A 26,858-nucleotide genomic window follows, 5' to 3' on the forward strand; every position below is an offset into this window, starting at 1 on the left:
CAGTGACCCAGAGCCAGGATCGAACCTAGGACCTCAGTGCCGTGAGGCAGCTGTGCTAACCACTAGGCCACCATGCTGCCCTGATTCTCTTAAGGTTAATGTGCAGCTTCAGTCAGCAGTTAAGAAGGCAAATGCAATGTTAGCATTCATGTCAAGAGGGTGAGAATACAAGACCAGGGATGTACTTCTGAGGCTGTATAAGGCTCTGGTCAGACCCAATTTGGAGTATTATGAGCAGTTTTGGGCCCCATATCTAAGGAAGGATGTGCTGGCCTTGGAAAGGGTCCAGAGGAGGTTCACAAGAATGATCGCTGGAAAAAGAACTTGTTGTATGAGGAACGTTTGAGGACTCTGTGTCTGTACTCGTTGGAGTTTAGAAGGATGAGAGGGGATCTTATTGAAACTTACAGGATACTGTGAGGCCTGGCTGGAGTGGACATGGAGTGGATGTTTCCACTTGTCGGAAAAACCAGAACCAGAGGACACCATCTCAGACTAAAGGGACGATCCTTTAAAACTGAGATGTGGAACTCTGCCGCAGAAAGCTGTGGTGGTCAATTCACTGGGTGTCTTTAAGACAGAGATAGATAGGTTCTTGATTAATAAGGGAATCAGGAGTTATGGGGAGAAGGCAGGAGAATGGGGATGAGAAAATATCAGCCATGATTGAATGGCGGAGCAGATTCAATGGCCAAGTGGCCTGATTCTACTCCTATATCTTATGGTAAATGGTAAAATCGAATCGTTCAGCCTGTGGTTTGATATTTCTTTCTGAAGGGGGGCGGGAGTGATCCACAGTGAGCAATGAGGAAGTGGGGAGTGTGTTATATTAATCTGCACATCTCGAACAAGATTGTATCAATTAAAGTTGATTTTTCTGTGATCTATAGGTTTTAAACATGTTGAATAGCCTGCACATAAATCACACAGTTAATCTGTCAAAGCTTGTTCCCTGGGTGAATTGCTGACAATCTCAGAGACACTTCTTGTCATTGGTCACTTCAGCTGCTGCCAGATCCCAGCCACAGGCTGCTGCACTCAGTCACCTGGACACAGTGGCCCCATCTCATTGGCATCTTCTCGCTGTCTCCTTACTTTAATGTGGGGAGATGGACAGACAAACCAGTCGCATATTTAACTTCACCAGCGGTTGCCTTTTCATCGGTTATTTTATTTCCATTTTCGGTAAGTTCTTTGATTTTTGACAATGAAAGTAATTCTACGGTTAATCCCGCTTGATTCCTTGTCTATTTGCTGATAGTTTGCTCAGGGCGAGGGATCATTCACTCACTCAATCCAATGAGGGAAGTTAAACACCATAAAATCTGTGGTTGAATTCAGTGGGGCTCCTGTGAACAGGTAGAGCCCTTCAGTTAGTGTTCGGGAAAGACTTAACCCATCCTTAAACTGTCGCTGGGAGTTATTAATAAATAAGCTCATCTACAAGAAACTTTAATGTATTAATTATTCATTATTAATTTTTATGTTCCAATTGTTATAACATGTATGGCAGTGTCAAATTGGATGAATTGAACCTGTATCAAGTCTTTACTTAGTAATCACAACCATAAATTATAGCACATTAATAGAGCAGGGATAGAACACTGGGCTCAACTCCCTGCACAGAACTCTCAAGATTTAGCAAACCTCTATCATTAATCTTTCCTCAAATTCTTTTTCTCCAGGGAGAACGTTGCCACTTCTCCAATCAATCCCCTTAACTGAAGTTCCTCATCACTGAAAACAATCTCTCACAAATACTTCCACCCCTTTCCTAAAACGTACCGTCCAGAAAAGGACATAATTCTCGGTTAGCAGTATTTAAAATAAGGTCCATCGGAACTTATTTGTTCTTGTGTTCAATTTATAGCTCCCGTATGATTTAACCGCTTTAGGCACGTCTAGATGGGGAGATGGGGAGACTCTGGTGCAGCACCTATCTAGAATTGTACCATTTTATTTCAAGCTGCCTCTTAGTCTTTCTGGCGGGCAGAATCATTTCACACTTTCCTGTGTTAGATTTCCCCGGGCTCAGCTCTGCCTATTTAACCATCCTGTCTATGTCGTCTTGATGATTCTCTCTGTGTTTCTCATAGTTCACCATCGTTTTCCATCTCATCTGCTAATATTGAAATTATGTCCTGTACACCCAAGTCTTCATCATTAATATATTAATGATGGGGCTGGTTTAGCTCACTCGGCTTAATCGCTGGCTTTTAAAGCAGACCAAGCAGGCCAGCAGCACGGTTCGATTCCCGTACTCTCCCCGGACAGGCGCCGGAATGTGGCGACTAGGGGCTTTTCACAGTAACTTCATTGAAGCCTACTCGTGACAATAAGTGATTTGCATTTTTTCATTTTTCACTTCATATAACTGGAAAAAACAGTTGAAGATCAATGCTGAGGATCCCATGATATGATCTTCCTTCAGTCCAAAATACACCATCCACAATCCATCTCTCCTTCCTCACCCGGCCAATCTCTTTGCTGCTCCTGTCCCATTTATTCTGCAGGCTGGGATTTTACTGACGAGTCTGAACTTTGTCAAAAGATTTGTTCAAATTGACGTAGAAGAAATCAATTATCAATTCTCTTTGTTACCTCCTCAAAAAATCCAAACCAGTTAGTCAGACGTGACCCTCCCTTCACAAAGAAAAGCAAAATACTGCAGATGGTAGAATTCGGAAATAAAACAGAAAGTACTGGAAATAAGAATGATCTTCAATGTCACAAGTAGGCTTACATTAACACTGCAATGAAGTTACTAATAAAAGCCCCTCGTCGCCACATTCCGGCTCCTGTTCGGGTACACGGAGGGAGAATTCAGAGTGTCCAAATTACATAACAACACGTCTTTCAGGACTTGTGGGAGGAAACCGGAGCACCCGGAGGAAACCCACGCAGACACAGGGAGAACGTGCAGACTCCGCACAGACAGTGACGCAAGCCGGGAATCGAACCTGGAACCCTGGCACTGTGAAGCAACATTACTAACCACTGTGCAGTCCTGACATTCACACTGTCCAGCAGATGTTTCTTTCCCAGTAAAATGTCTTCAGATGTTTTGTAATTTCAAAATTTGTAACTTTAAACTGTTCCTTTCCGAAGCTAATTCCTTTGTTCTGTGTTGTTGCAGCCTCGGGAATCGGGGTTACTGTGAGGGTCCATCAGAGAGAAGTGATGGGGACAGTGGACCAGTCTGTCCTTCTCCCTGTCTCCTATTCCACACTCACACCCGGCTCCAATTTACAGATACAGTGGGGTTTATTCCCCGGAGACACTCCATTTGTGAGACTGGCCCGATCAAACTGCTCTCCAGACCCTGACAGATCCGGTTATAACTGTTCAGATCACCGGGTGGCAGCTCCTTCCTACCGGGACCGAGTTCACCTCTACCCAGAGAATGGATCCTTGTTACTGTGGGATTTACAGCCCAGTGACAGCGGGGTCTATGGGATATATGTTTATAGTGATGGTGGCAGCACAGGCTGGACAGGCAATGTGACTTTAACCGTCTATAACAAGACAGGTAAGAATTCACAATCTCTTTATCCAATTATTCCTCGGTGCGTTTTGCTAACATCGTAAGTTCTCACTGCAAACTGAATCAAACAATGATGATAAAGAATGATTGAGGTTATCCTTTCTATCCAATGGGCTTGTTGTAAGTGTCTGAATTCTTCTTCCAGACACGGAGTCTCCCGCCCCGAGCAGCACCGAGCGAGCGGAGACCAGCAGAGAATTCCCAGCCCACCTAGCTCTCCTGCTCCGGGGGAGCATCTTTGGCGGAGTCACTGTGCTGGGGGCCTGTCTGTACTTGTGTGTGAGCCGGAGACACAGAGAGAGAACCGAGAGCGGGAGGACAGGACATAGACCCGCAGATGGAGATGTGCTGGGCAGGAACATGTTTGGATAATTTAATCCCATACAAAATGGGATGTGCCCCGAATAACTTCCTTATAATGTTCAAATCAAATCCAAACAGTGCTGGGTCTGTTGTTCGCGATAATTTATACAGATAAACAGACCAAGGTATAGGTTATGTTGTCTCTGCATTTTGCAACAACTATTTCCCCTCAATGTTTCAGATTCTGGAATATTTGGGAATAAACAGATCGGTCCGGATTTGAAAAAGGAAATGAAGGGGATTAGGATTGACATCCTTATATTTCCAAATAAACTCCCTTAACTTCGACACAATCCCAAAGACATGGCTAAAACAATGATCTTTGCTCTTCCTCCCGCGTTTCTGTCCGCCCAGCATTGGGGCAGAATGGGAGAACAACGGCCCCACCTCGCCCCAGGACATTATTCCCCGGCATACACTCAGTGAAATCCCTCTGCAGAATTCCAGACTACTCTTCCAGCAGGCCTCAGCTCAGTGTCAACATTATTTACCACAAAATACGCTGCATTCGTAAAATATCTGAAAGAACATTGTAGACATTTCAAAATGGCCATCAAGCAAAGTGCAATAATATTCAGGTTCTCTACATACATCATGCTGCACACTGAGGAGCCTCAATACATTCAAAGAAACATAACAGACATTTCAAAACACTCATTACAAACGGTGCAGAAGTATTTCGGTTTTCTGCGTAGATCAAGTTCCACCCTGAGATGCTTCAATATTACTGTGATACATGGAGTATTCGCTGTGTGCATTCAATGTGATTCGTACAACGTGAGGGGATTCTCTATAATTTCACTCCCTCCAGTTCACTGTGGCTGAAATGTATTTGACATCACAGATAGACATCTTGTCCTGTCTCTGCATACTACAGCTGGCATTTGCCTTTCGTTCAGTCACCTCTCACTGTGATTTTCCCGCCTGTGCGGAATCCAAAGAATTCCAAAGAAGGGTCCTTCTCCCGACCGCCAGTTACTGCAGCATAAACCATTCACAGTTCATTTACCACAGCGAGTGTTAGTTGATGCACTGACCTGCCGATTGTGGTGGTTACTTGTACCTTCTGCAAGGGAACTTCAAACCAAGGAAGAACATTTTATTATCTGACGGGAAATGTGCTGAGCAAAATTATCCCAAGGTTGATATAAATCCAAGATTTCGGATTTAAATCCGGCACAGTTGGAGGACAGGGAGACACGGAAATAATACTTTAATGTGTGTGAACGGGAAGGATTGGGATTTATACCGTTAACAGTCGCAGAATGTTCAAAGTCTCTCACAGGCAATAAGGAACATTTAAAATGCAGTCATCATTGTAATGTCCGGAAATGCAGCACCCAGCAAGATTCCAGATCCAAGTATCAGATAAATGGTCAAACTGTTCATGGCGATGCAAGTTGAGGAATAAATGTAGATCTAATGCACAGAAATATACCCGGAGATCTTGCTATTAGGGTGGGGTGGGGGGTAAGTGTACAATTCAAACAACTCGAAATCCTGTAATCACTTCCTTACAATGTGTAAATCAAACTCGCAAAATATTGGACCTGTTATTGGGGAGAATTTCTACAGGTACCAACCCGAACATTTAGTCCGCGCTAGCAACAGGGAAAGACAAATAGCTTGAATTCCCATGGGATTCCCTCCAAACCACTTCCTGATTCCAGCATAATATCCGCAGAGCTCCATGGTTTACAGCAATGATTTGTGATGATTCTCCAGGGAAACCTCTGATCTTGCCTCGACGTTGGTTCGTGATAATCCCCAGGCCCCCACTCCCAAAGGGAATCTCCCTTCCAGGAAACTCCTCTTCCAGGTGAACCTTTTGCGTAAAATTAATGATCTAAAATGAAAACTCGAATTCATGATCCAATCTTAGTGTAGCCACGGCGATAGCTCCTCTGGGGACAGCTGGGATTTGAATCCATATCTTCAGCACAGTCCAGTTGGGATTGAAGTGGAAACTGGGGTTAGAATGTAAACCAGTAAGATTCAATGTTCAGAGGTCACAGATCAGTCCTGAGCTGGCGGACTGCAGCCAGGTTTGATCACAAGGACATGGACAGTCAAATGATGTGCGGGTTAGGTGGATTGGCCATGCTAAATTGTCCCTTAGTGTCCAGGGATGTGCAGGTACTCTTACGGGGATAGGGTGGGGAGTGGACCAGAGTGGGATGCTCTTTCGGAGGGTCTGTGCAGACTCGATGGGCCGAATGGCCTCCTTGTGCACAGTAGATTCTATGACATAAAGAGTATTCCAGGTTGGTGCTGGGCCTTGGGTTTATAGACAATGGCTAATGGAGCACCTATCAAAAGGTCAGATTTGACTGTACTTCTGTCATATTAAATGGTCACTGTTTTGGAATGTAATTTATATACTTCATGCTCAAACTATATTTTGGGGAAAGTGGCGGTGTTCCCAGGAGCACGTGTTTGGAGCAGCTGCTGGAGATGCAATCGGCAAAATCATCCAGCTATAAAACACCGAGGGGCTGGGAAAGTGTGGCCACCCTCTATCACCCCCCCCCCCCCCCCCCCCCCCGCCCCACCACCCCCATCCCCGTGTATGTGCCGGATATGGAATTGACATTGTGAACAGCACCATTTGTGAAACTGTGTTGAGACGTCCCGGGCAGGAAAATGCTTCACGGAGAGAGGGTGAATCCTATCGCACTTCCTGTAATTCTCAATTTGAAATGTTTTCTCCTCGGGCTGTTTATTTGACAGGGAATGTCCATTGTCCAAAATCTCAGGATTACTGAAATTGTATTGAGGCCCCTCCCAGCGGATGTGCTGGATGGAGAAAAGTTACATTTCATTGCACATTCTGTAATGTTCAATTTTAAAAATGTTTTTCAATGTACTTATACAAATATTACGAATAAAGTATATTTTTTGGCGGGAAAGACGTCCAAGTCAGGATTTTATTTATTCAGGGACTTTTTTAATTCATTTTTTCCATGGCGGTGGGTTTCGCTGGCTATTCCCAGGTATCTGCTGCTTTTGTCCTCACCCAAGCAGTGTGGGGAAAGCAGGATTAACGTCAGTGCAATGGGGGTGGGTGGATGCAGACTGAGTTACAGTGTGTTAGAGCAGCGGTTATGTTATTACAGGACAGTAAGAAAGGGGCTGGGGTAGGAGTTACTGCGTTACAATGTGAGAGAGCAGGATTCATGTCGGTCCACACACGGTTTTCACTCCAATCGCTTCAGAAATATACAATCTGTCCCTCACTCTGCCACCTAGTGGTGTCACTCAGAAATGCTGCACAACAATTTGTTACAATTACAAACATTAATTGAAATTGGGTGCACTGAAATGTACTTCGAGTTTCTTTCCAACGGAATATTCACAATGAGGTTAAAAACTTGACGATGTGGATCACCCAGGGCGCCGGGAATTTCCAAGGAGCAGGGCAGGAATACAATTGTCGAGTTTGTAATCTGGATGGAAACATTTTGCCCTCAGCATTGTTCTTGGTTTAGTTTGGGAGTCGCTGCTGCTGATAAAATATACACCTGAGATCTGCAGTAAAACCTATAGTTACTGATAAAATGAGATGGTGTCAGCAGCGAATCGAATGGTGCAGCTGGAGCAGCGGTTCAGCCTGTGGTCTGATGTTTTTTTTTGAGGGGGGGGGGGTGTGAGCCACAGTGGGGGAGGGGCGGTATTGAATTGATCTGTGCACCCAGCACATCCTCAAAAGTAGAACATAGATTTACATAGAATTTACAGTGCAGAAGGAGGCCATTCGGCCCATCGAATCTGCACCGTCTCTTGGAAAGAGCACCCTACCCCCTACCCAAGGTCAACACCTCCACCCTATCCCCATAACCCAGTAACCCCACCCAACACTAAGGGCAATTTTGGACACTGAGGGCAATTTATCATGGCCAATCCACCTAGCCCGCACATCTTTGGACTGTGGGAGGAAACCGGAGCACCCGGAGGAAACCCACGCACACACGGGGAGGATGTGCAGACTCCGCACAGACAGTGACCCAAGCCGGAATCGAACCTGGGACCCTGGAGCTGTGAAGCGATTGTGCTATCCACAATGCTACCGTGCTGCCCAGTACAGTACAGCACAGAGCAGGCCCTTCAGCCCTCCATGTTGTGCCGAGAATTGTCGGAAACCAAGATCAAGCTATCCCACTCCCTGTCATTCTGGTGTGCTCCATGTGCCTATCCAATAACCGCTTGAAAGTTCCTAAAGTGTCCGACTCCACTATCACAGCAGGCAGTTCATTCCACACTCAAAGTTACTTTCATTCTGAGCAATTTAGTTTAAACCGGTTTTTTTAACGTGTGCCTTCAAATTGTGGAGTTAATCTGTCAAAACTTGTTCCCTGGGTGAATTGCTGACAATCTCAGAGACAGTTGTTGGCGTTGGTCACTTCCACTGCTGCCAGCTCCCAGCCACAGGCTGCTGCACCCAGTCACCTGGACACAGTGGCCCCATCTCATTGGCATCTTCTCGCTGTCTCCTTACTTTGATGTGGGGAGATGGACAGAGAAACCAATGGCTTCGTCAACTTCACCAGCGGGTGCCTTTTGATCTGCTACTTTATTTCCATTTTCGGTAAGTTCTTACATTTGTTTCACTGTGAAGGTATTTCTGCAGCTAGTTTCAGTTAACTCTGTGTGGCTGACGGTGTTTACTGGAGCTGGGGTTAATCACCCTCCCGGGCCAGTGAGTGAAGCTAATCACAGTTCATTAGATCTTCAATTTCATTCAGTGTGAGTCCTGGGAACAGATACAGTCTCCCGTCACACCCTGTGCTCCAGTTAATGTTCCGCAAAGAGCTAAAGGATCTTTTAGCGGTAGATGGTAAATAGGGTTTTCTTCCAGAGATTTTAATTTGATTTTAATTCGACAATTACTAATTATTAAAACCCTCAATTGTCGCATTTTCTGTTTTTGTTTCAGATTCCAGTATCCACAGTAATTTGCCTTTTTTTTAAATTTTGGGATGAATTCGATTTTTAAAAACTAAATGATTACAATTCAGAGATAGGCCGCTTGGGTCAACCAGTCTAAACATTTCGCTCGTCACAAACCTCTCCCCCAGTCTTTTCAATCCAGCTCTCCATCACCATACCCATTGATGTACTGTCAATTACCGCGAGACGACAATGGTGACACAATGGAGGCTTTATTGCACAAGATATTGTGCCTCCTGCAGCTGGAACAGCACAGGAGAACATACACCTTTATACGCCGCCTGCTGGGAGGAGCCAGCAGACTGGGATTTACTGTGGTACCTGTAATACAGTAGCAGGACCGTAATACATGCAATGTGTTACTAGTGGTGTTTACCACACCCATTTGTTCCTTTCTGCTCGTACTGCGGGTTCCATTAATTGGCAGCTCACGTCCCAACTGCCCCAAGTCACAGTCCCACCACTCTCTGCATAAACACCGAGTTTTCCTGGGAATTTCTCAGAGACCATTGATTGGTAATGAGTTAAATACACTTCTAAAGATCTGAAATGCACAGCCTGAAAAGAAGATGGCAGATATGACAGTAACTCCCCGAAGAAGAATTGGATATAAAATTGATCTAGAAACAGAACTATAGGATAGTGAGGGAGAGAGAGACAGAGAGAATGAGAGAGCAGAATAAAACATCAGCAGACAAAGCAGATAAAGAGAACAAGTTAAGGCACGATGCACAAAATGGCGCCATTCTCTTCTATATGAATCTGTTATTCGACAACTATATCTTGTTGTATTTGACTGTTGTGTCGCTTCTTTCCAATGTACAAGTTAGTTATAGTCTAACTATAGACCTTCTCTTAACAATCCCCTGCTGACTGCTCCGGATCAACCCTTCTCTTTCTAAATAACCACTCGTTCTGCCCCCAGATTTTATTTTTCGTTACATTAATTCCCTAAGGAAGTCATTCCAAACATTAACTCTGTTTTTCTCTCCACAGACGTTGCCAGATGCTGAGCTTTTCCAGCATTTTCTCTTTTCATTTCAGAATTCCGGCATCCGCTGTATTTAACTTCGGAATTTTTGTTCACGCTCTTGGTGTTTTGGGATTTCTAACCAATGGGATGTCTTGTGGCGGCCTCTCTGTGTGAAAGCATTGATCGGAATTTGGAGCTGGTTTTATCCTTCCCAGAGCGATTTTGTGCATTGTTTCTGTGTTGCAGCCTCGGGAATCGGTGTTACTGTGAGGGTCCATCAGAGAGAAGTGATGGGGACAGTGGACCAGTCCGTCCTTCTCCCTGTCTCCTATTCCACACTCACACCCGGCTCCACTTTACGGATACAGTGGGGTTTATTCCCCGGAGACTCTCCATTTGTGAGACTGACCCGATCAAACTGCTCCCCAGACCCTGACAGATCCGGTTATAACTGTTCAGATCATAAGACCATAAGACCATAAGACATAGGAGTGGAAGTAAGGCCATTCGGCCCATCGAGTCCACTCCACCATTCAATCATGGTTGATTTCAACTCCATTTACCCGCTCTCTCCCCATAGCCCTTAATTCCTCGAGAAATCAAGAATTTTCGAGAAATCAAGAAATCACCGACAGACAGCTCCTTCCTACCGGGACCGAGTTCACCTCTACCCAGAGAATGGATCCTTGTTACTGTGGGATTTACAGCCCAGTGACAGCGGGGTCTATGCGATATCTGTTTATAGTGATGGTGGGAACACAGCCTGGAGAGGCAATGTGACTTTAACCGTGTATAACAAGACAGGTAAGAATTCACAATCTCTTTATCCAATTATTCCTCGGTGCGTTTTGCTAATAGCGGTTTTTTTTAACTGCGGTGGCCTTGTCGTTTGGAAACAAACTGAGTAATTAGTTATTGTTTTCCGAAGTTGTTGCAATTATCATTCTTCTTCCAGACACGGAGTCTCCCGCCCCGAGCAGCACCGAGCGAGCGGAGACCAGCAGAGAATTCCCAGCCCACCGAGCCGCTCTCCTGCTCCGGGGGAGCATCTTTGGCGGAGTGACTGTGCTGGGGGCCTGTCTGTACTTGTGTGTGAGCCGGAGATACAGAGAGAGAACCGAGGACAGGACATAGACCCGCAGGTGGAGATGTGCAGGGCAGGAACATGTTGCACAATTCAAACGATTGGCAATCCCACTGGAACCGTAATAACTTCCTTCCAATATTCAGATCAACTCAACATCACAGGACATGGAATCTGGCATTTCTCCAGATATCTAACCTCTTGAATCGAGTATAATTTGTCTCCATTTTACATTATTTATTCGCATTTGTTATTTCAAGGTGACTCGTGTAGATCTGGGGAACCTCCGCGCCCCTCCCCCAACAAAATTCACCCTCAGTAATATCCTCCCTCTGAGTGCTACCATTTACTAAGGTGCAACCTGACATCCATACAGCCTGATCTCAGACAGCAATAGCCCCTCTTGGCCCAGTCCATCGCATAAAAGCGCCTCCCATCCATTGACTCTGCCTGGGGAAAGTGGACAGCATAATCTCAGACCCCTCCCACCCGGGTAATTCTCTCTTCCACACGACAGGAGATACAAAGTCTGAGAACACGCACTAACAGGTTCAAAAATAGCTTCTTCCCCGCTGTTACCAGACTCCTGAATGACCCTCTTGTGGACTGAACTGATCTCTTCACACATCTTCTCTATTGAGTAGTACTGCACTCCGTATGCTTCACCTGATGTCTATGTATTTACATCGTATATTTGAAAATGAAATGAAATCAAAATCGTTTATTGTCACGAGTAGGTGTCAATGAAGTTACTGTGAAAAGCCCCTAGTTGCCACATTCCGGTGCCTGTCCGGGGAGGCTGGTACGGGGTATTTATGCTATGTTTTTCATGTATGGAATGATCAATCGGGACTGTACGCAGAACAATACTTTTCACTGTACCTTGGTACACGTGACAATAAATCTAAATCTAAACCTCGGATTTGAATCCATATCTCCTACACACTCAGGCTGGGGGTGAAGCGGATGCTGAGTTACAATGTCAAAGCAGCATATTTTCAGTGCCCAGAGGTCACTGTGTTGGTGCAGACCCTTGAGTGTAGAGGGACCATCGATGGCAACTTCCAAAATAAGCTGTGGTGATGTAAAGACAGCCCTGTTGAGACATTAGGGAGATTTGTAACACACTTAACGGAGTCGCAGACTTGTGAAACACAAAATTAGTCTGACAGCAGCAGGCATTCATTTATATGGAAAGTGATCAACAGTTGGATTGAGATAGAAGGAATGGTGGATGAGGGCGAGCTATTGGTTGTACTGAAGAAATCATGAAGAGATATTAGGCCCATGTTTCCAATTATTGATCAATGGGACAGATGATTCCCATTCCAAAATACCTTCCGATCCTGTGACCCTGACTGACATGTTGGTCTTTATTGCTCTGGTGGTGTTGTTCCTTTATCAATACAGAAACTTCAGTCGCAATGATCTCAAGAGTAATATTTCCTTGTTGCTGCCAAATAATGTCCACCACACCATCTCAAAACCAAGTAGTTTGGAACATTTGGTTATAATTCGGGACAGAGCGAGTTGCAAGAGGAGAGGGTGGGGGGGGGGGGGGGGGGGTGGGTGGGGGGGGGGGGGCGGTGGGGGGGGGGATCTGGTCGCAAACCACTGCTGCCCCAGTAAATCCCCTTAACCATTCTGTCCAAATGCCTTCAAAAATGTGTAAACATTGTTTCCAAGAACTCTCTTTTACCCTGCTCAATATCTAGCATTCATTCACATTCGCTTGCCATTTTTGCTCTCAAGAATCACTCCCTTTAGATTGCCTTAGACTGCCTCACGGCGCCGGTGCCCCAGGTTCGATCCCTGCTCTGGGTCACTGTCCATGTGGAGTTTGCACATTCGCCCCGTGGGTTTCACCCCCACAACCCAAAGATGCGCAGAGTAGGTGGATTGGCCACGCTAAATTGTTCCTCAATTCTAAAAAATTTATTGGTTTCTCTAAATGTTTTTAAAAAGAGGATTAACTGGACACTTGCCTTGATTAGTTGAGGTGTAGAATTTAAGAGCTTGGTGACGAGGCTCACGTTGTAGAAAAGAAGAGTTTCGTCTGGAGAGGTAATTTGTCTGTTAAGGGGTGGGGGGTGAGGCGGGGTGGGGGTGAGGCGGGGTGGGGGGGGTGAGGCTGGGTGGATTTAATGGTCTGAAATGATGTGAGACTAAGGTAGAGTAAACAGGAACGATCAACTTCCCCGAGCAAACTCGCCAATATGCAGGGTTACAGATTTTAAAGTGCATTTTAGACGGAGTTGAAGAGAATCGGTTTCACCGGGAAGTTGCTGAGTGTTTGGGAATCAATAACTGAAAGGGTGCGAGAAGCAGAAAGGCTCATAGAGTCAAAAAAAGACTTAACAAGATGCTGCGATTCTTAAGAGTATAGAAAAGACCGGGAGCAGGAAAATGGGGCGAGGTTAAATCGTTCTTTTCGGCAGGCACAAAGACATTGGGCCGAACGGCCTTATTTTGTGCCACAGACTCTATGAGTCTGTGATAGGAAAGAAGCGACACAATGGTCACATACAACAACATATAGTTATAAAATAATAGATTCATATAGAACAGAATGGCACCATTTAGTCCATCATGCCATAACTTGTTCTCTGAAGGAGCTACTACTTTATCGACAGACGTGTTAATCTCTCTCTCTCGGTCTCTCTCTATCTGTCTGTCTCACTCGCTCTCTCAATCTCTCTCTCTCCTACAGTTCTGGTTCTCAATGTTATATCCAATTCTCCTTCGGGGAGTTACTGTTGTATCTGCCACCATCAGCTTTTCAGGCTGTGCATTTCAGATCTTTCTAAGTTTATTTAACTCATTAGTAATACATGGTCATGAATAACTCCCCAGCACAATTCGGAGGTTGATGCAGACAGAGTGGTGGGAATGTGAAACTGGAGCTGTTACTTGGAGCAGTTGGGACGCGAGCTGCCAATGAATGGAACCCGCAGTAGAGGCAGAAAGGAACAAGTGGGTGCGGTGACAGAGAGCTGGGTTGAAAAGACTGGGGGGAGAGGTTCTCGAGGAGCGAAATGTTTAAACTTGTGGCTTATCCCAATGATCTAATAATGTATAAAAACCGAATCACCCTCAAGTCAGCTAACCCGCTACAGTCCATCTACAACTGCTCTTCAGCATCACCAGCAATGGACTGTTATAGGGTTTGTGACAACTTGTCTTTCCTGTAACAGTTTGTTCAGCTATAATAATCTCCACTGCCCTCACTAATGTTCAGACGCTGCATTATCGTCTATCAGAGGTGGAAGATGTTCAACGCCAAAACCAAAGGACAAATTTAGGCGAATCCAGTTTAGAAATCCGACACTGTTATCCGCACATTCATATAACACAGAGAGCATTTTGCGCTTTAATAATTAGTAATCGTTAAATTAAAGATAACCCTATTTATTAATAAATCCCCGCTACACTTAAAAGCTCATTTACCTCTTTAATTGGAGCATTAACTGGTGCACAGGGGCTGACGGGGGAATTTACCTGTTCACAGGAGACACACTAAATGAAAATGAACTGTGATTAGCTTCACTCACTGGTCCGGGAGGGTGATTAACCCCAGCCCCAGTAAACACCGTCAGCCATACAGAGGTAACTGAAACTAGCTGCAGAAATACCTTCCCAGTTTAAAAAAAAATCAAAGTACGGACCGAAAATGGAAATAAAGTAACTGCTTAAAAAGTGCACCCGCTGGTGAAGTTAACGAAGCCATTGGTTTCTCTGTCCATCTCCACACATCAAAGTAAGGAGACAGCGAGAAGATGCCAATGAGATGGGGCCACTATGTCCAGGTGACTGGGTGCAGCAGCCTGTGGCTGGGAGCTGGCAGCAGTGGAAGTGACCAATGCCAACAACTGTCTCTGAGATTGTCAGCAATTCACCCAGGGAACAAGCTTTGACAGATTAACTCCACAATTTGCAGGCACGCGTTAAAAAATCTGTTTAAACTAAATTGCTCAGAATGAAAGTAACTTTGAGGATGTGCTGGGTGCACAGATCAATCCAATACCGCCCCTCCCCCACTGTGGATCAACCCCCCCCCCAAAAAAAAAGAAACATCAGACCACAGGCTGAACCGCTCCTCCAGCTGAACCATTCGATTCGCTGCCGACACCTCATTTCATCGGTAACTATAGGTTTTACTGCAGATCTCAGGTGTATATTTGAAGAGCAATGGTATTTAAACACAAAGGTCTGGTAGAGAACATTCGACATGACAGCCTGGTTATGGTATCCTGAGTGTGAAATACAAAATTAACCTGGCGAGATTGATCAATATGGCAGTTAAAATCCATGGTAAGAAGTCTTACAACACCAGGTTAAAGTCCAACTTGTTTGTTTCAAACACAAGCTTTCGGAGCACAGCTCCTTCCTCAGGTGCTCCGAAAGCTAGTGTTTGAAAGAAACCTGTTGGACTTTAACCTGGTGTTGTAAGACTTCTTACTGTGCTCACCCCAGTCCAACGCCAGCATCTCCACATCATGGTTAAAATCCTTGGTAGATATCAGACACAGCTCGATAACCTATTTCATAACGCAGGAAATGTGATAGAATTCAACCTTTCTGCATAAAGCACATTCCAGCCCGGGAAGCCTCAATACAGTTTCAAAAGTTGTGACATTCACGATGTACATTCCATCTCAGGCACACACCCGGAGAGGTTCGACACACTTTCCAGCCCCTCACTGTATTATAGCTGAAAGGCCCTAAAGGCTTAAAAGTAGCCTTCAGCCTATTGAAACTGTGTCACTGCTGCCCCAAGTTTTAATGCACTTCCCTTGGAGCACCCTCCAAAATATACTTGATGTATAAAATGTATAAAAGTACATTCTAAAACAGTACAAATTTAATACTACCGAAGTACTACCGAAGTAGGGGCTGGTTTAGCACACTGGGCTAAATCGCTGGCTTTTAAAGCAGACCAAGCAGGCCAGCAGCATCGTTCAATTCCTGTACCAGCCTCCCCGAACAGGTGCCGGAATGTGGTGACTAGGGGCTTTTCACAGTAACTTCATTGAAGCCTACTCATGACAGTAAGCGATTTTCATTTCATACAATACATTAGAACTCCATAAGCCACTACTTATCTTGGAATACCTCATAGGTCTTGCCTCTATAAAACCAAGGATCTGCACCAATCTGGAAAGACACTTTATGTCCTTGTGGTCAAAGCTGACTGTACTCCAGCTGAGGCCTGATCTGAGTATTGGAACTGTACTGATTTGACTTTATAACCCAGTTTTTATTCCAGCCCCAACCGGACTGTGCAGAAGTTACAGAGTTTAATTGTGAGCTGTTCCCAGAGGCGGTATCGCCGCGGTCACACTAAGGTCGGACCATGAATTCCAGTTTTCAATTCTGACCATTGATTTTACTCAAAAAGTTCACCTGGAGGAGGATTTCCCGGGAGGTTAGATTCGCTTTGGGGGTGAGAACCTGGGAGTGATCACAAAACACTTCCACATCTTGGAGGCAAGGTTGGGAATCGGCAGAACCCGAGAGAATCATCACAAAGCTGTATCTGAAGCAGAGGACAGGACAAAATCCACTGGGATTGTGGATGCTGTAAATCCCAATCCTTCTTTTCACACAAATTCACTTTCAAATTATTATTTCCGCCCTCACTTTGCCGCCTGGTGTGTGTGTCCATGTCCACTAGCTGTGCCGGATCTATACCTGAATTCAATTACCTCGGGTTTATTTTGTTCATTATATTCCCCATCCGATTAAAAAAATATTCTTTCTTAGTTTGAAGTTCCCTTGTCGAAGATACAAGTAACCACCACAATGGGCAGGTCAGTGCATCAACTAACACTCACTGTGGTAAATGAGCTGTGAATGGGTTAAGATGCACTCACTGGCGGTCGGCGGGACCCTGAAGGGCCGAATTCACAGAACAGGCGGGAAAACCACAGTGAGAGGTGACTGAACGAAAGGTCGAGGTGGAGGTATGACCAACCCCACCAGCAGTGTGCAGATACCAGGACAAGATGCCTTTCTGAGATGTCAAATACATCACAGCCACAGTGAACTGGAGGGAGTGAAATTGGAGCAAATCCCCCCACGTTGTACGATTCACTTCGAATGGCTCACAATTGTATTGAAGCACCTCAGAGTGCAACATAATGCATATAGAGAACCTGAATATTACTGCACTGTGTGTGGAGTTTACACATTCTCCCCGTGTCAGCGGGTTTCACCCCCACCGGCAGAGATATGCAGGTTAGGTGGATTGCCCAAGCTAAATTGCCCATTAAAAAGATTACGAATAAAGTACATTTTTGTGTGTGTGGGGGAGGGGGGGGGGGGGGGGGGGGAGATGTACAGAGAGCAGGCAAGCTCCACCGTCTGTAGTTTTGGTCTGGAAAGTTGGAGAAAGTTTTTTCCCCGGAGTGTGAGTAATGTCCTGGTGAGAGGGGGGTGGGAGTGAGGGGGAGGTATTCACCCATTCTGCCCGAATGCCCAGGCCTGGCCCACAGACACCCGGAAGCAAGATGGTACCGTACCCATTCCTCTGGAGGTAACTGGACAGATAAGAATGGGATTACCTATTGCCTGCCATTTGCCATTTTCCAATCCAGACAGACATGTTGTTTAGTCCCAACATTTCCCGTTGGTATTCCAGAATCTGAAACATTGAGGGGAAATAGATGTCGCAAAATGCAGAGACAACATAACCTATACCTCGGTCTGTTTATCTGTATAAATTATCCCGAACAACAGATCCAGCACAGTTTGAATTTAATTTGAACATTATAAGGAAGTTATTCCGGGCACATCCCATTTTGTATGGGATTAAATTATCCAAACATGTTCCTGCCCAGCACATCTCCACTTGCGGGTTTGTGTCTTGTCCTCCCGCTCTCGGTTCTCTCTCTGTATCTCCGGCTCACACACAAGTACAGACAGGCTCCCAGCACAGTGACTCCGCCAAAGATGCTCCCCCGGAGCAGGAGAGCGGCTCGGTGGGCTGGGAATTCTCTGCTGGTCTCCGCTCGCTCGGTGCTGCTCGGGGCGGGAGACACCGTGTCTGGAAGGAAAATTCAGACATTTACAACAAGCCCATTGGATTGAAAGGATAACCTCAATCATTCTTTATCATCATTGTTTTATTCAGTTTGCAGTGAGAACTTCCGCTATTAGCAAAACGTACCGAGGAATAATAGGATACAGAGATTGTGAATTCTTACCTGTCTTGTTATACACGGCTAAAGTCACATTGCCTCTCCAGGCTGTGCTGCCACCAACACTATAAACAGATATCACATAGACCCCGCTGTCACTGGGCTGTAAATCCCACAGTAACAAGGATCCATTCTCTGGGTAGAGGTGAACTCGGTCCCGGTAGGAAGGAGCTGTCTCCCGGTGATCTGAACAGTTATAACCGGATCTGTCAGGGTCTGGGGAGCAGTTTGATCGGGTGAATCTCACAAATGGAGTGTCTCCGGGGAATAAACCCCACTGTATCTGTAAAGTGGAGCCGGATGTGAGTGTGGAATAGGAGACAGGGAGAAGGACGGACTGGTCCACTGTCCCCATCACTTCTCTCTGATGGACCCCGATTCCCGAGGCTGCAACAACACAGAACAAAGGAATTAGCTTCAGAAAGGAATAAAGCAGTTTAAACGTTTTGATAAATGGTTTCAGACAGGAGGCTGGTTATAAAACGCGACATTCATTGGAATCACAAACTGTTAACAAATGATCAAAGTTACTGGAAGAGAAATTCTGCACCACAGTCTGAATGGTGATTGAGAAAGTCGGGCATTGATCAGAAAGAGTCACTATTTTATGTCTCTATTTTATGGAGGTAACATGGAGAGTCCGTGAGAGTACTCTGAGGTATTCCACATGGATTCTAAGAAACCCTGAGACAGATTCCCACATGACGGACTGGGGGGAAACTGTAAAAGACAAAAGCTAGACCCGAATGTGACTCAGTGTCAGGAAGTAACTGTTCCACGGGAGTTTCATTAACTTGGAGACAGGTTCCAGTGAGGGGCCACAGGCTCTCAATTTATCCCAGCCTTTTCGTTCATATATCAACGATTTAAATGTGAGTAAGATATTTACAATTGTTACAATAATGGTTTTGTTGATATTGAGGAACCAGGTTGCACTCCGCGGGAAGGTGTCAATGGATTGGTCATCTGGGCTGTAAAGTGGACAGTGGAATTCAAGCGACAGGGATTTATTTTAAGGGAAAGAATAGGCGGGGGTGGGGGGGGGGGGGGGGGATGGATCATATTAAGTGGCAGAGCAGGCTCGATGGGCTGAATGTTTAACTCCTGTTCCTATGTTCCTAGTTTGTCAGGACTGGAGAATGTTGGTTATGGCGATAGATTAAATCACTTTGGGTTGGGGGCTGTTGAAGCAGAGAAGTGGGAATTAATGGAAGCTTGCAGAATGAGCAGAAACCCGGGCAGATTGTAAAGGAAGAGTATCGTTCCCGTAGCAACCAGCTCAAATCCAGAGGGCATTGATTTAAAGTAACTTTGTAGAATGATGAGAAGGAAGTTAAAGAGAAATGGTTTCAGATAGATGATGTTGCGAGTGTGGAACCCTTTGCCTGGAAGGCTGGTAGAGGCAGCAATGGCATTTACAATGTTTGAATATGTACCTGAGGTGTTGTGACGTTTATAAGACTGCGGCTCACGAGTTGGAAAATGGAGTTAAAACGAACAACTCCTTCCGACCGACTCAAATGGTCTCTTTCAGCTGTAAATCTGATGATTGGAAGGAAGCAACAAATAGAATATCCCATCTTGGGTTCTCTGCCTGATGGCTGAACCGGGGCAAAGTGGTATCAGTTTTCTAATTCTGGGGTTAGATTCTGTGCATAGCTGACTGAGCTAATTGACTTGGTAAAGTCCAATTTATCCATACTAACTCGGTTAGTGGATGTAAATGGCATTTCAGGGTCCTATCAGCCAGGGTCGTATTGAATGGCGAGCAGGTTCGACGGGCTGAATGGCTTACTCCTGCACGACAGCACATTGGTTAGCACTTGCTTCACAGTGCCACAGTCCCAAGTTCGATTCACGGCTTTGACAAAGAGTCATCGGACTCGAAACGTTAGCTCTTTACTCTCCCTACAGATGCTGCCAGACCTGCTGAGCTTTTCCAGCATTTTCACTTTTGCTGCTGCTAGGTGAATTGGGAAGTCTGAATTCTCCCTCTGTGGACCCGAACAGGCGCTGGAATGTGGCGACTTGGGGCTTTTCACAGTAACATCATTGAAATATTAATGTAAGCCTACTTGTGATAATAACGATTATTTTTTTTAAATTACTATGTAATTTATACGCAGTAATCTATACGCAGTAACGCAGAATTTTAAAAAAACTGGCATAAATCTATTGGCAGATGAGCTAATTCATTTGGAAACCTCAGTCAGGACCTATCTGGTGACAGGGGCCCCACTGAGTGAGACCAAAGATCTTCGAAACTGAATCCAGCTCCAAAGATTGAAGCCCATCTCTGAGTAAACAGTGTCAACACAAGTCACCTCAAACTAGCTGCTCATCTCCCCAATATTAATGTCAGCAGAAGCTCATGAGCGGGCAGAACGGAAATGACCACAGGCAACAAGTAACTGGTATGTTCCGTTTGCAGCCAAGAGAGCTTTACAGATGGAATCCATGACTCCAATTTACACTTTCGACCTACTCAAACCAGATGGAGAAAAATAGGAGTATGAAAAATGGTGCAATACTTGTTCTCGATGTGTAGAGTAACCTCAACTCCCCCCCCTCCCCCATTACACCTTCACAACCCGCTCCAAACAAACACAACCACAGCCCGAGTTATTTCACAAGCTGTACTATTAGTTTCTGAACCATTTCATTGATGCCTCTTTCTTGTTCAGTGTTGGAGTTTGTTAACACAGAAGAAGCCCCCCTGGCCCATCCTGTCTCCCCTGACTCTCCGAGTGAGCAATGCCTCCAGGATCATTCTCCCACCTCCTCCCTGTGTCAGGCAGATTTACCAGTTCTGAACCACTACTTCAGCGGCGAGTATTGATTTATTTTGATCCGAGCATTGTAATAGTGTCATATTTTATCAGTAGGGCTGAACTCAAAACTATTATAAATAACAGTAATTACATGAAACTGGACATTTTGTTCCTTGTTGCTTCAACTAGGTTATCCCATTTCATCTACATTTTAAAGCGTTGATATATTATTAATATTCCAGTCGAAATACCCTCAATCCCCAGACTGATTCGTGAATTTTAACACCCGCCCAGAATTTCAAATAGTTTCCGAGTGTCAGCACAGTTGGGAGCACAATCGATGTAATTTTAATAAAGGGTGGATTGGAAATCCATTTTTACTGACATGGACCCAGCTGACTCACACTGCTGGGCCCAGTAACTCCTCCATGCGACCATCAATTTTCTCAAGACACGAGAGGAAGTAAACTGTGGCTTTAATCGACTTGCAACTGAGCCTGCCTGCGACCAGAAGAACTGAGGGCTTACTCACAAGACCACAGCACATTATACTTCCGGTAGTGGGAGGGGCCATGGGTGGAGGCATGGGCGGCGCCAAGGGTGGAGCCCTGTACAAGCTCCTCATCTTCCCCTGTGGGCAGAGCCGCGTGCAACGGCTCACAGATGGAGCTCACAGGGACACAGTGATACACAGTGTGAATTATGCATTATACATTCACCACACTCCTCCCACCCAGGATCCTATGTATTGACTCTTTTTAATTGTGTGAATCCAAATTTCGACCGGATTTCGCCCCACCCTCTCTTCTTGTAACGAATTAATACCAAATGTACCAAACTACTTGGTTTTGAGATGGTGCCGAGGACATTACTTGGCAGCAACAAGGAAATATTACTCTTGAGATCCCCATGTCCCAACACTTCCTGTTGAGACGATTGTGACTGAAGTTTCTGTATTGATAGAGTGAGGAACAGCCCGACCAGAGAAATAAAGACCAACATGTCACTCAGGGTCACAGGATCGGAAAGTATTTTGGCATGGGAATCATTTGGGTGGCACGGTGACACACTGGTCAGCATTGCAGTCCCAGGGATCCGGGTTCAATTTTGACATTGTAACCCAACATCCGCTCCACTCCCAGCCTCAGTGTGTGCAAACAAAGAAAATAGAACAGTACAGCACAGCAACAGGTCCTTCACCCCCGAAGCCTACACTGACCATGATGCGCGTCCAAACCAAAAGGTTTTGTACTTCCAGTGTCCATATCCCTCTATTCCCACTCTATTCATGTATTTAACAAGATGCCTCTTAAACGTTGCTATTATATCTGCTTCCACCACCTAGTCAGGCGTTCCAGGCACCCACCACCCTGTGTGCCAAAAACCTGCCTCGCGCATCTCCTCTAAACCTTCCCCCTCGTACCTTAAACTTGTGTCCCCTCGTAACTGAATTTCCAACCCTGGGGAAAAGCTTCTGACTATCCACTCTGTCCCCTCGTAATTTTGTAAACCTCTATCAGGTCGACTCTCAACCTCCGTCATTCCAGAGAAAAGAATCTGAAGTTATCCAACCTCTCCTCGGAACCAATACCCTCCAGACCAGGCAACACCCTGATAAACCTCTTCCGGACGCTCTCCAAAGCCTCCACTTCCTTCTATCGTGTGATGACCAACATTGTACACAATATTCTAAGTGTGGCCGAACTAATGATCTGTAGTTGCAGCATGACTTGCCAATTTTTATACTCAATGCCCCTACTAATGAAGGCAAGCACATGCCATATGCTCATTGACTACCTTATCCACCCACGTTGCCACTTTCAGTGATCTGTAGACCTGTATGCCCAGATCTCGCTGTCTGTCAATACTCCGAAGGGTTCTGCCATTTAATATGCAATTTCCATCTGTATTACCATCAAATCCATACAATGCAGAAGGCAGTTCAGCCCATTGAGTCTGCACTGACCCTCTGAATGAGCTCCCCACCTCCTGCAACCCCGTAACCCCACCTAACGTTTGGACACTAATTGCAATTTAGCATGGCTAATCCACCTAACCTGCACATCTTCAGACTGTGGGAGGAAACGGACACGGACATGAGGAGAACGTACAAACTCCACACAATCACCCAAGGTCGAAATTGAACCTGGGTCCCTGGCACTGTGTGGCAGCAGTGATAATCACTGTGCCACCATGTTGCCCATTAGACCTTCAAAATGCATTACCTCACATTTGTCCAGATTAAAATCCATCTGCAATTTCCCAGCCAAAGTCTCCACTGATCTTTATCCTGCTGTATCCTCTGACAAATCTCTTCACTATCCGCAACTCTATTAACCTTTGTGCCGTCTGCAAACTTACTAATCAGACCTCTAAACTTCCTCCAAATCATTTATACATACTATGGATCATTCAACTACTAGGGATTGAAATCCGAGGTGTTCAGAGAGGGGCAATTGCTGCTCTAAGGTCAGGCTCACATGGATGTCAGGTTGTACCTTAGAGCATGGTATCACTCAGAGCGGTAACATGGCGAGTGTATTACTGGGGTGTTTTGTTGTTGGTGGAAATTGGAGGATGGTTTCTTCTTATCTACTCTTGTAACCTTGAGGCAAGTGCGGCAAAACGTCGGAGAATCCGCACTAACCAATGAGCCATCCCTCTGGGAATTGTGCTGAAATCCTGGTACTGTCTTGGAAAAATCCCCAATGGAATACCAGTCAGCAGTCCCGTAACTTGGAACATGCGACAGGGATGCTGTTTGTTCCCAACATTTTGATTTGATATAACAAAATCTGAAAGAACACCACGATTTAAAGGCTCTGGCCATTAAACTTTATTATATTGTTTCAAGTTAATGAAATCATCAAATAAATTAATTAGCCAAAACAACGACTCAAAGGGGCGCTGCGACAGAAAATATCAAATTTAATGTTAATGTATAAAGCTAAATTATTAATTCTGGGGCTGATATTGCAAATTCGTTTAATACTGTATTGAAGAAATCAAAAGAAGAATATTAAATAAATAAACAAATTAACCAACTTGCAGCCTCACAAACATCAATGGAAACTTACATTAAAATGTCATCTTGGGGCTGATAATAAATTGCAGAAATGCCTTTTTATGGTCTTCTGAAAGCCAATTCAGATAAAATAGAACTGTAACAATGCCCAGTGGTGGCAAGTAGGAGGAGGTGGTGCACTAGATACCTCCTGCCAGGTTACTTGTTTTTTGGATCTTTGTGCCTGGCTCCTAGGGTTTTTTTGGTGGACAATTTGTACCCATAGGAAAGTAGAAGGAGCCTATTGTTGAAAAAAGTCAAAAGAGGCTGAAACTAAGATCTCTGGAGGTGGAAATTCTTCGACTGACTCAGAGGTTTTGGATGCTATGCCAGCCGGGAAAATGGCAGCAGTGGCTCCATCGGTTACAGATGCCCTGATTATGGCAGACATGCTAACTGGGGCTCTGGCTCCGGAATTTGACAGGTATTCTGAAAGGCAATGGTGAGTGATGTTTGCAACCCTCTTCAAATTGATTGAGGTGGTGCTCAGTCCTGTCTGAGAAAAGTTGGAGAGAACTTTGGGAGCTATGAAGGAGCATGATGAAGTGTTGAAGGGTCTGGAGATGGTTCTGTCGAGGCACAGTGACCAAATTGCCTCGCTGGAGACCGAGATCTCAGTGGCGGCAGGGAAGAATAAGAATCTGAGGGCGTAGGTTGTCCTGGAGAATTGGTTGCGGAGATAAAATCTCAGAGTTGTGTGGTGGCTGGAGGGTCTGAATCTTACTGCCTAACTCTTGTAGGTGTTTGGTAAGATGATGGGGGATGATGGACTGGCATCCTCTCCTCTCTGGCAGAAGCCTCAGGTGAATGAGCCACCACGAGCAATTACAATAAGATTCCATAGCTTCCAGGAGGAGCGGGTCCTGAAGTGGGCCAGGGAGAAACATGATTCCAGGTAGGAAGGGAGCGGTGTCAGAATCTATCAAGATGTCAGAGCGGAGCTTGTGAGGAGGCAGGCAGCTGCATTGCACAAGAGCGGAGTACGGTTTGCAGTGGTGTACGCAGCAAGGCTGCGAGTTACCTTCGAGTCTTAGGACTTACCTCAAAACTTCAGAGGCGGCTGAGGCCTTTTGCTACAAAGTTTGGACTGGGATTAAGTTTTTAAAATAATCTTTTTTATAATCTTTATTGTCACAAGTAGGCTTACGTTAACACTGCAATGAAGTTACTGTGAAAATCCCCATGTCTCCACATTCCGGCGCATGTTCGGGTACACAGAGGGAGAATTCAGAATGTCCAAATCACTGAACAGCACGTCTTTCGGGACTTGTGGGAGGAAGCCGGAGTACCCGGAGGAAACCCACGCAGACAGGGGGAGAACATTCATACTCCGCACAGTGACCCAAGCCGTGAATCGAACCTGGGATCCTGGCGCTGTGAAGCAATTTAAATGGGTTCTGTCGGGACTTTTGTGGTTCTTACGGGGAAGGGATGTTTGTTGCATTTTGTACGTTGTATATATTTGTTGTCTTTTCTTTGTTCTTAGGGAGTGTGTTTGCATAAGTTGTATGGTGGGAAATGGGGGGTAACTGGTGTGAGGGATATTGTTTAAGGTAGTATTTTTGGAAATATATGCTCCCGGGGAGATTTTGATCTCTGCAGTGATCTTCTTTGTTTTACTTTGTGGCTGGGTTTGGTGCCCACCTTGGGTGGGCCTTGGGCCTACATCCTTTGGGCAGGCAATTGATAATCCTTCACAGTGGAAATGGCTGAGGAGGGGTGGGGGGCCCCTGATTCGAATGTGGTCACCTGGAATGTAAGAGGATTGGGGGACCCAGTTAAAAAGTTGAGTTTTTCTCACCTAAAGAATCTGAGGGCTGATGTGGTGTTTTTGGAGGAGACTCATTTACGAGTCAGGGAGCAGACCTTCCACACCTGTGGAAGGATGAGTGAGCTAAGACTTTCACTCGGGCTTTAATGGCAGGGTCCAGCGGGCGGTAATTTTAATCACTGAACCGGTTCTTTTTTCATAGTGGACCCAACGTCAGATACGTGATGGTCACCAGGTCTTTGGCAAGTACATTGGAGGCATTAGTTAATGTATCTGCCCTGAATTGGGACGTACAGCATTGAGAAGTTGTTGGCTTTCATTCCAGATTTGAATACACACTAACTGATTTTTGGGGGCAGTGTAAATTCTGTACTTGATCTGATGATGGATCATTCTAGGCCAGCGTCGATGGTTCCTTCATGGGTGGCAAAAATGCTGTTCGCGTTCATGAAGCAGATGGGGGGGGGGGGGGGGGGGGGGCAAGGGTGGATCCGTGGCAATTTATGCACACGGGGGGGGGGGGGGGTAAATAATTCTATTTTCTCTTGTCCACAAGGTTTATTGGTGGGTAGGTCTCTCCTGCTTTGGGTGAGGAGGGCAGAATATTCAGCCATCATCATCCTGGATCATGCCCCGCATCTGGTGGATTTGGTTTTGGAGTCAGGCCTCTCTCAATGCGCACCGTGGAGGTTAGATGTCGGGTTATTGGTGGATATGGGGGTTCTATGAGTGCATGTGAGCCATTGATGGGTATGTAGAATTTAATAATAATTAATCTGTCTCACCCTCCATGCTTTAGGAAGCCTTAAAGGCAGTTATTCGAAGAGATCATTTTGGATAAGGTGCAGATGGATAGGGAGGTAAGGGTGGAAGAGTTTGGTGAACAATATCTGGGAGATGGACGTAGTTATTCATGTGACCTTACCCCGGGACTACTGGAGAGCAAGAGAGAAAGAAGCAGCTGCAGACGCAATTCGATCTGTTGTCTACTGGAAAGATGGTGAGGACCTCTGGTGGGGCCCATGGAGTGAGTGGTCGCATATTTGGCAGCTGCCGCTCATGGTGGTCATTTTGTGGCCTTTCCGCTGGTTTGTCGCAGGAATTTTGTATGAAAGAGGTGCAGAAGTGAGAGCAGAAGAGAG

The 26,858-nt window shown here is 45.5% G+C and overlaps 1 protein-coding gene across 2 annotated transcripts in view; it reads right to left on the bottom strand.

Moving 5' to 3' along the window:
* LOC119975690 overlaps positions 1–26,858 on the bottom strand; it is a 143,336-nt gene that overhangs the window by 98,327 nt on the left and 18,151 nt on the right. The window contains exon 2 of one of the 2 annotated variants that reach the window (XM_038815482.1): positions 18,117–18,497. The exons of the other annotated variant lie outside the window; for it this stretch is intronic. Coding sequence (XP_038671410.1) covers positions 18,117–18,497 — 381 coding nt within the window. The remainder of the gene's footprint in view (positions 1–18,116; positions 18,498–26,858) is intronic. 2 annotated transcript variants of the gene reach the window in all.

Source organism: Scyliorhinus canicula, chromosome 13 (genome assembly GCF_902713615.1).
Source record: "Scyliorhinus canicula chromosome 13, sScyCan1.1, whole genome shotgun sequence".
Classification (NCBI taxonomy): domain Eukaryota; kingdom Metazoa; phylum Chordata; class Chondrichthyes; order Carcharhiniformes; family Scyliorhinidae; genus Scyliorhinus; species Scyliorhinus canicula.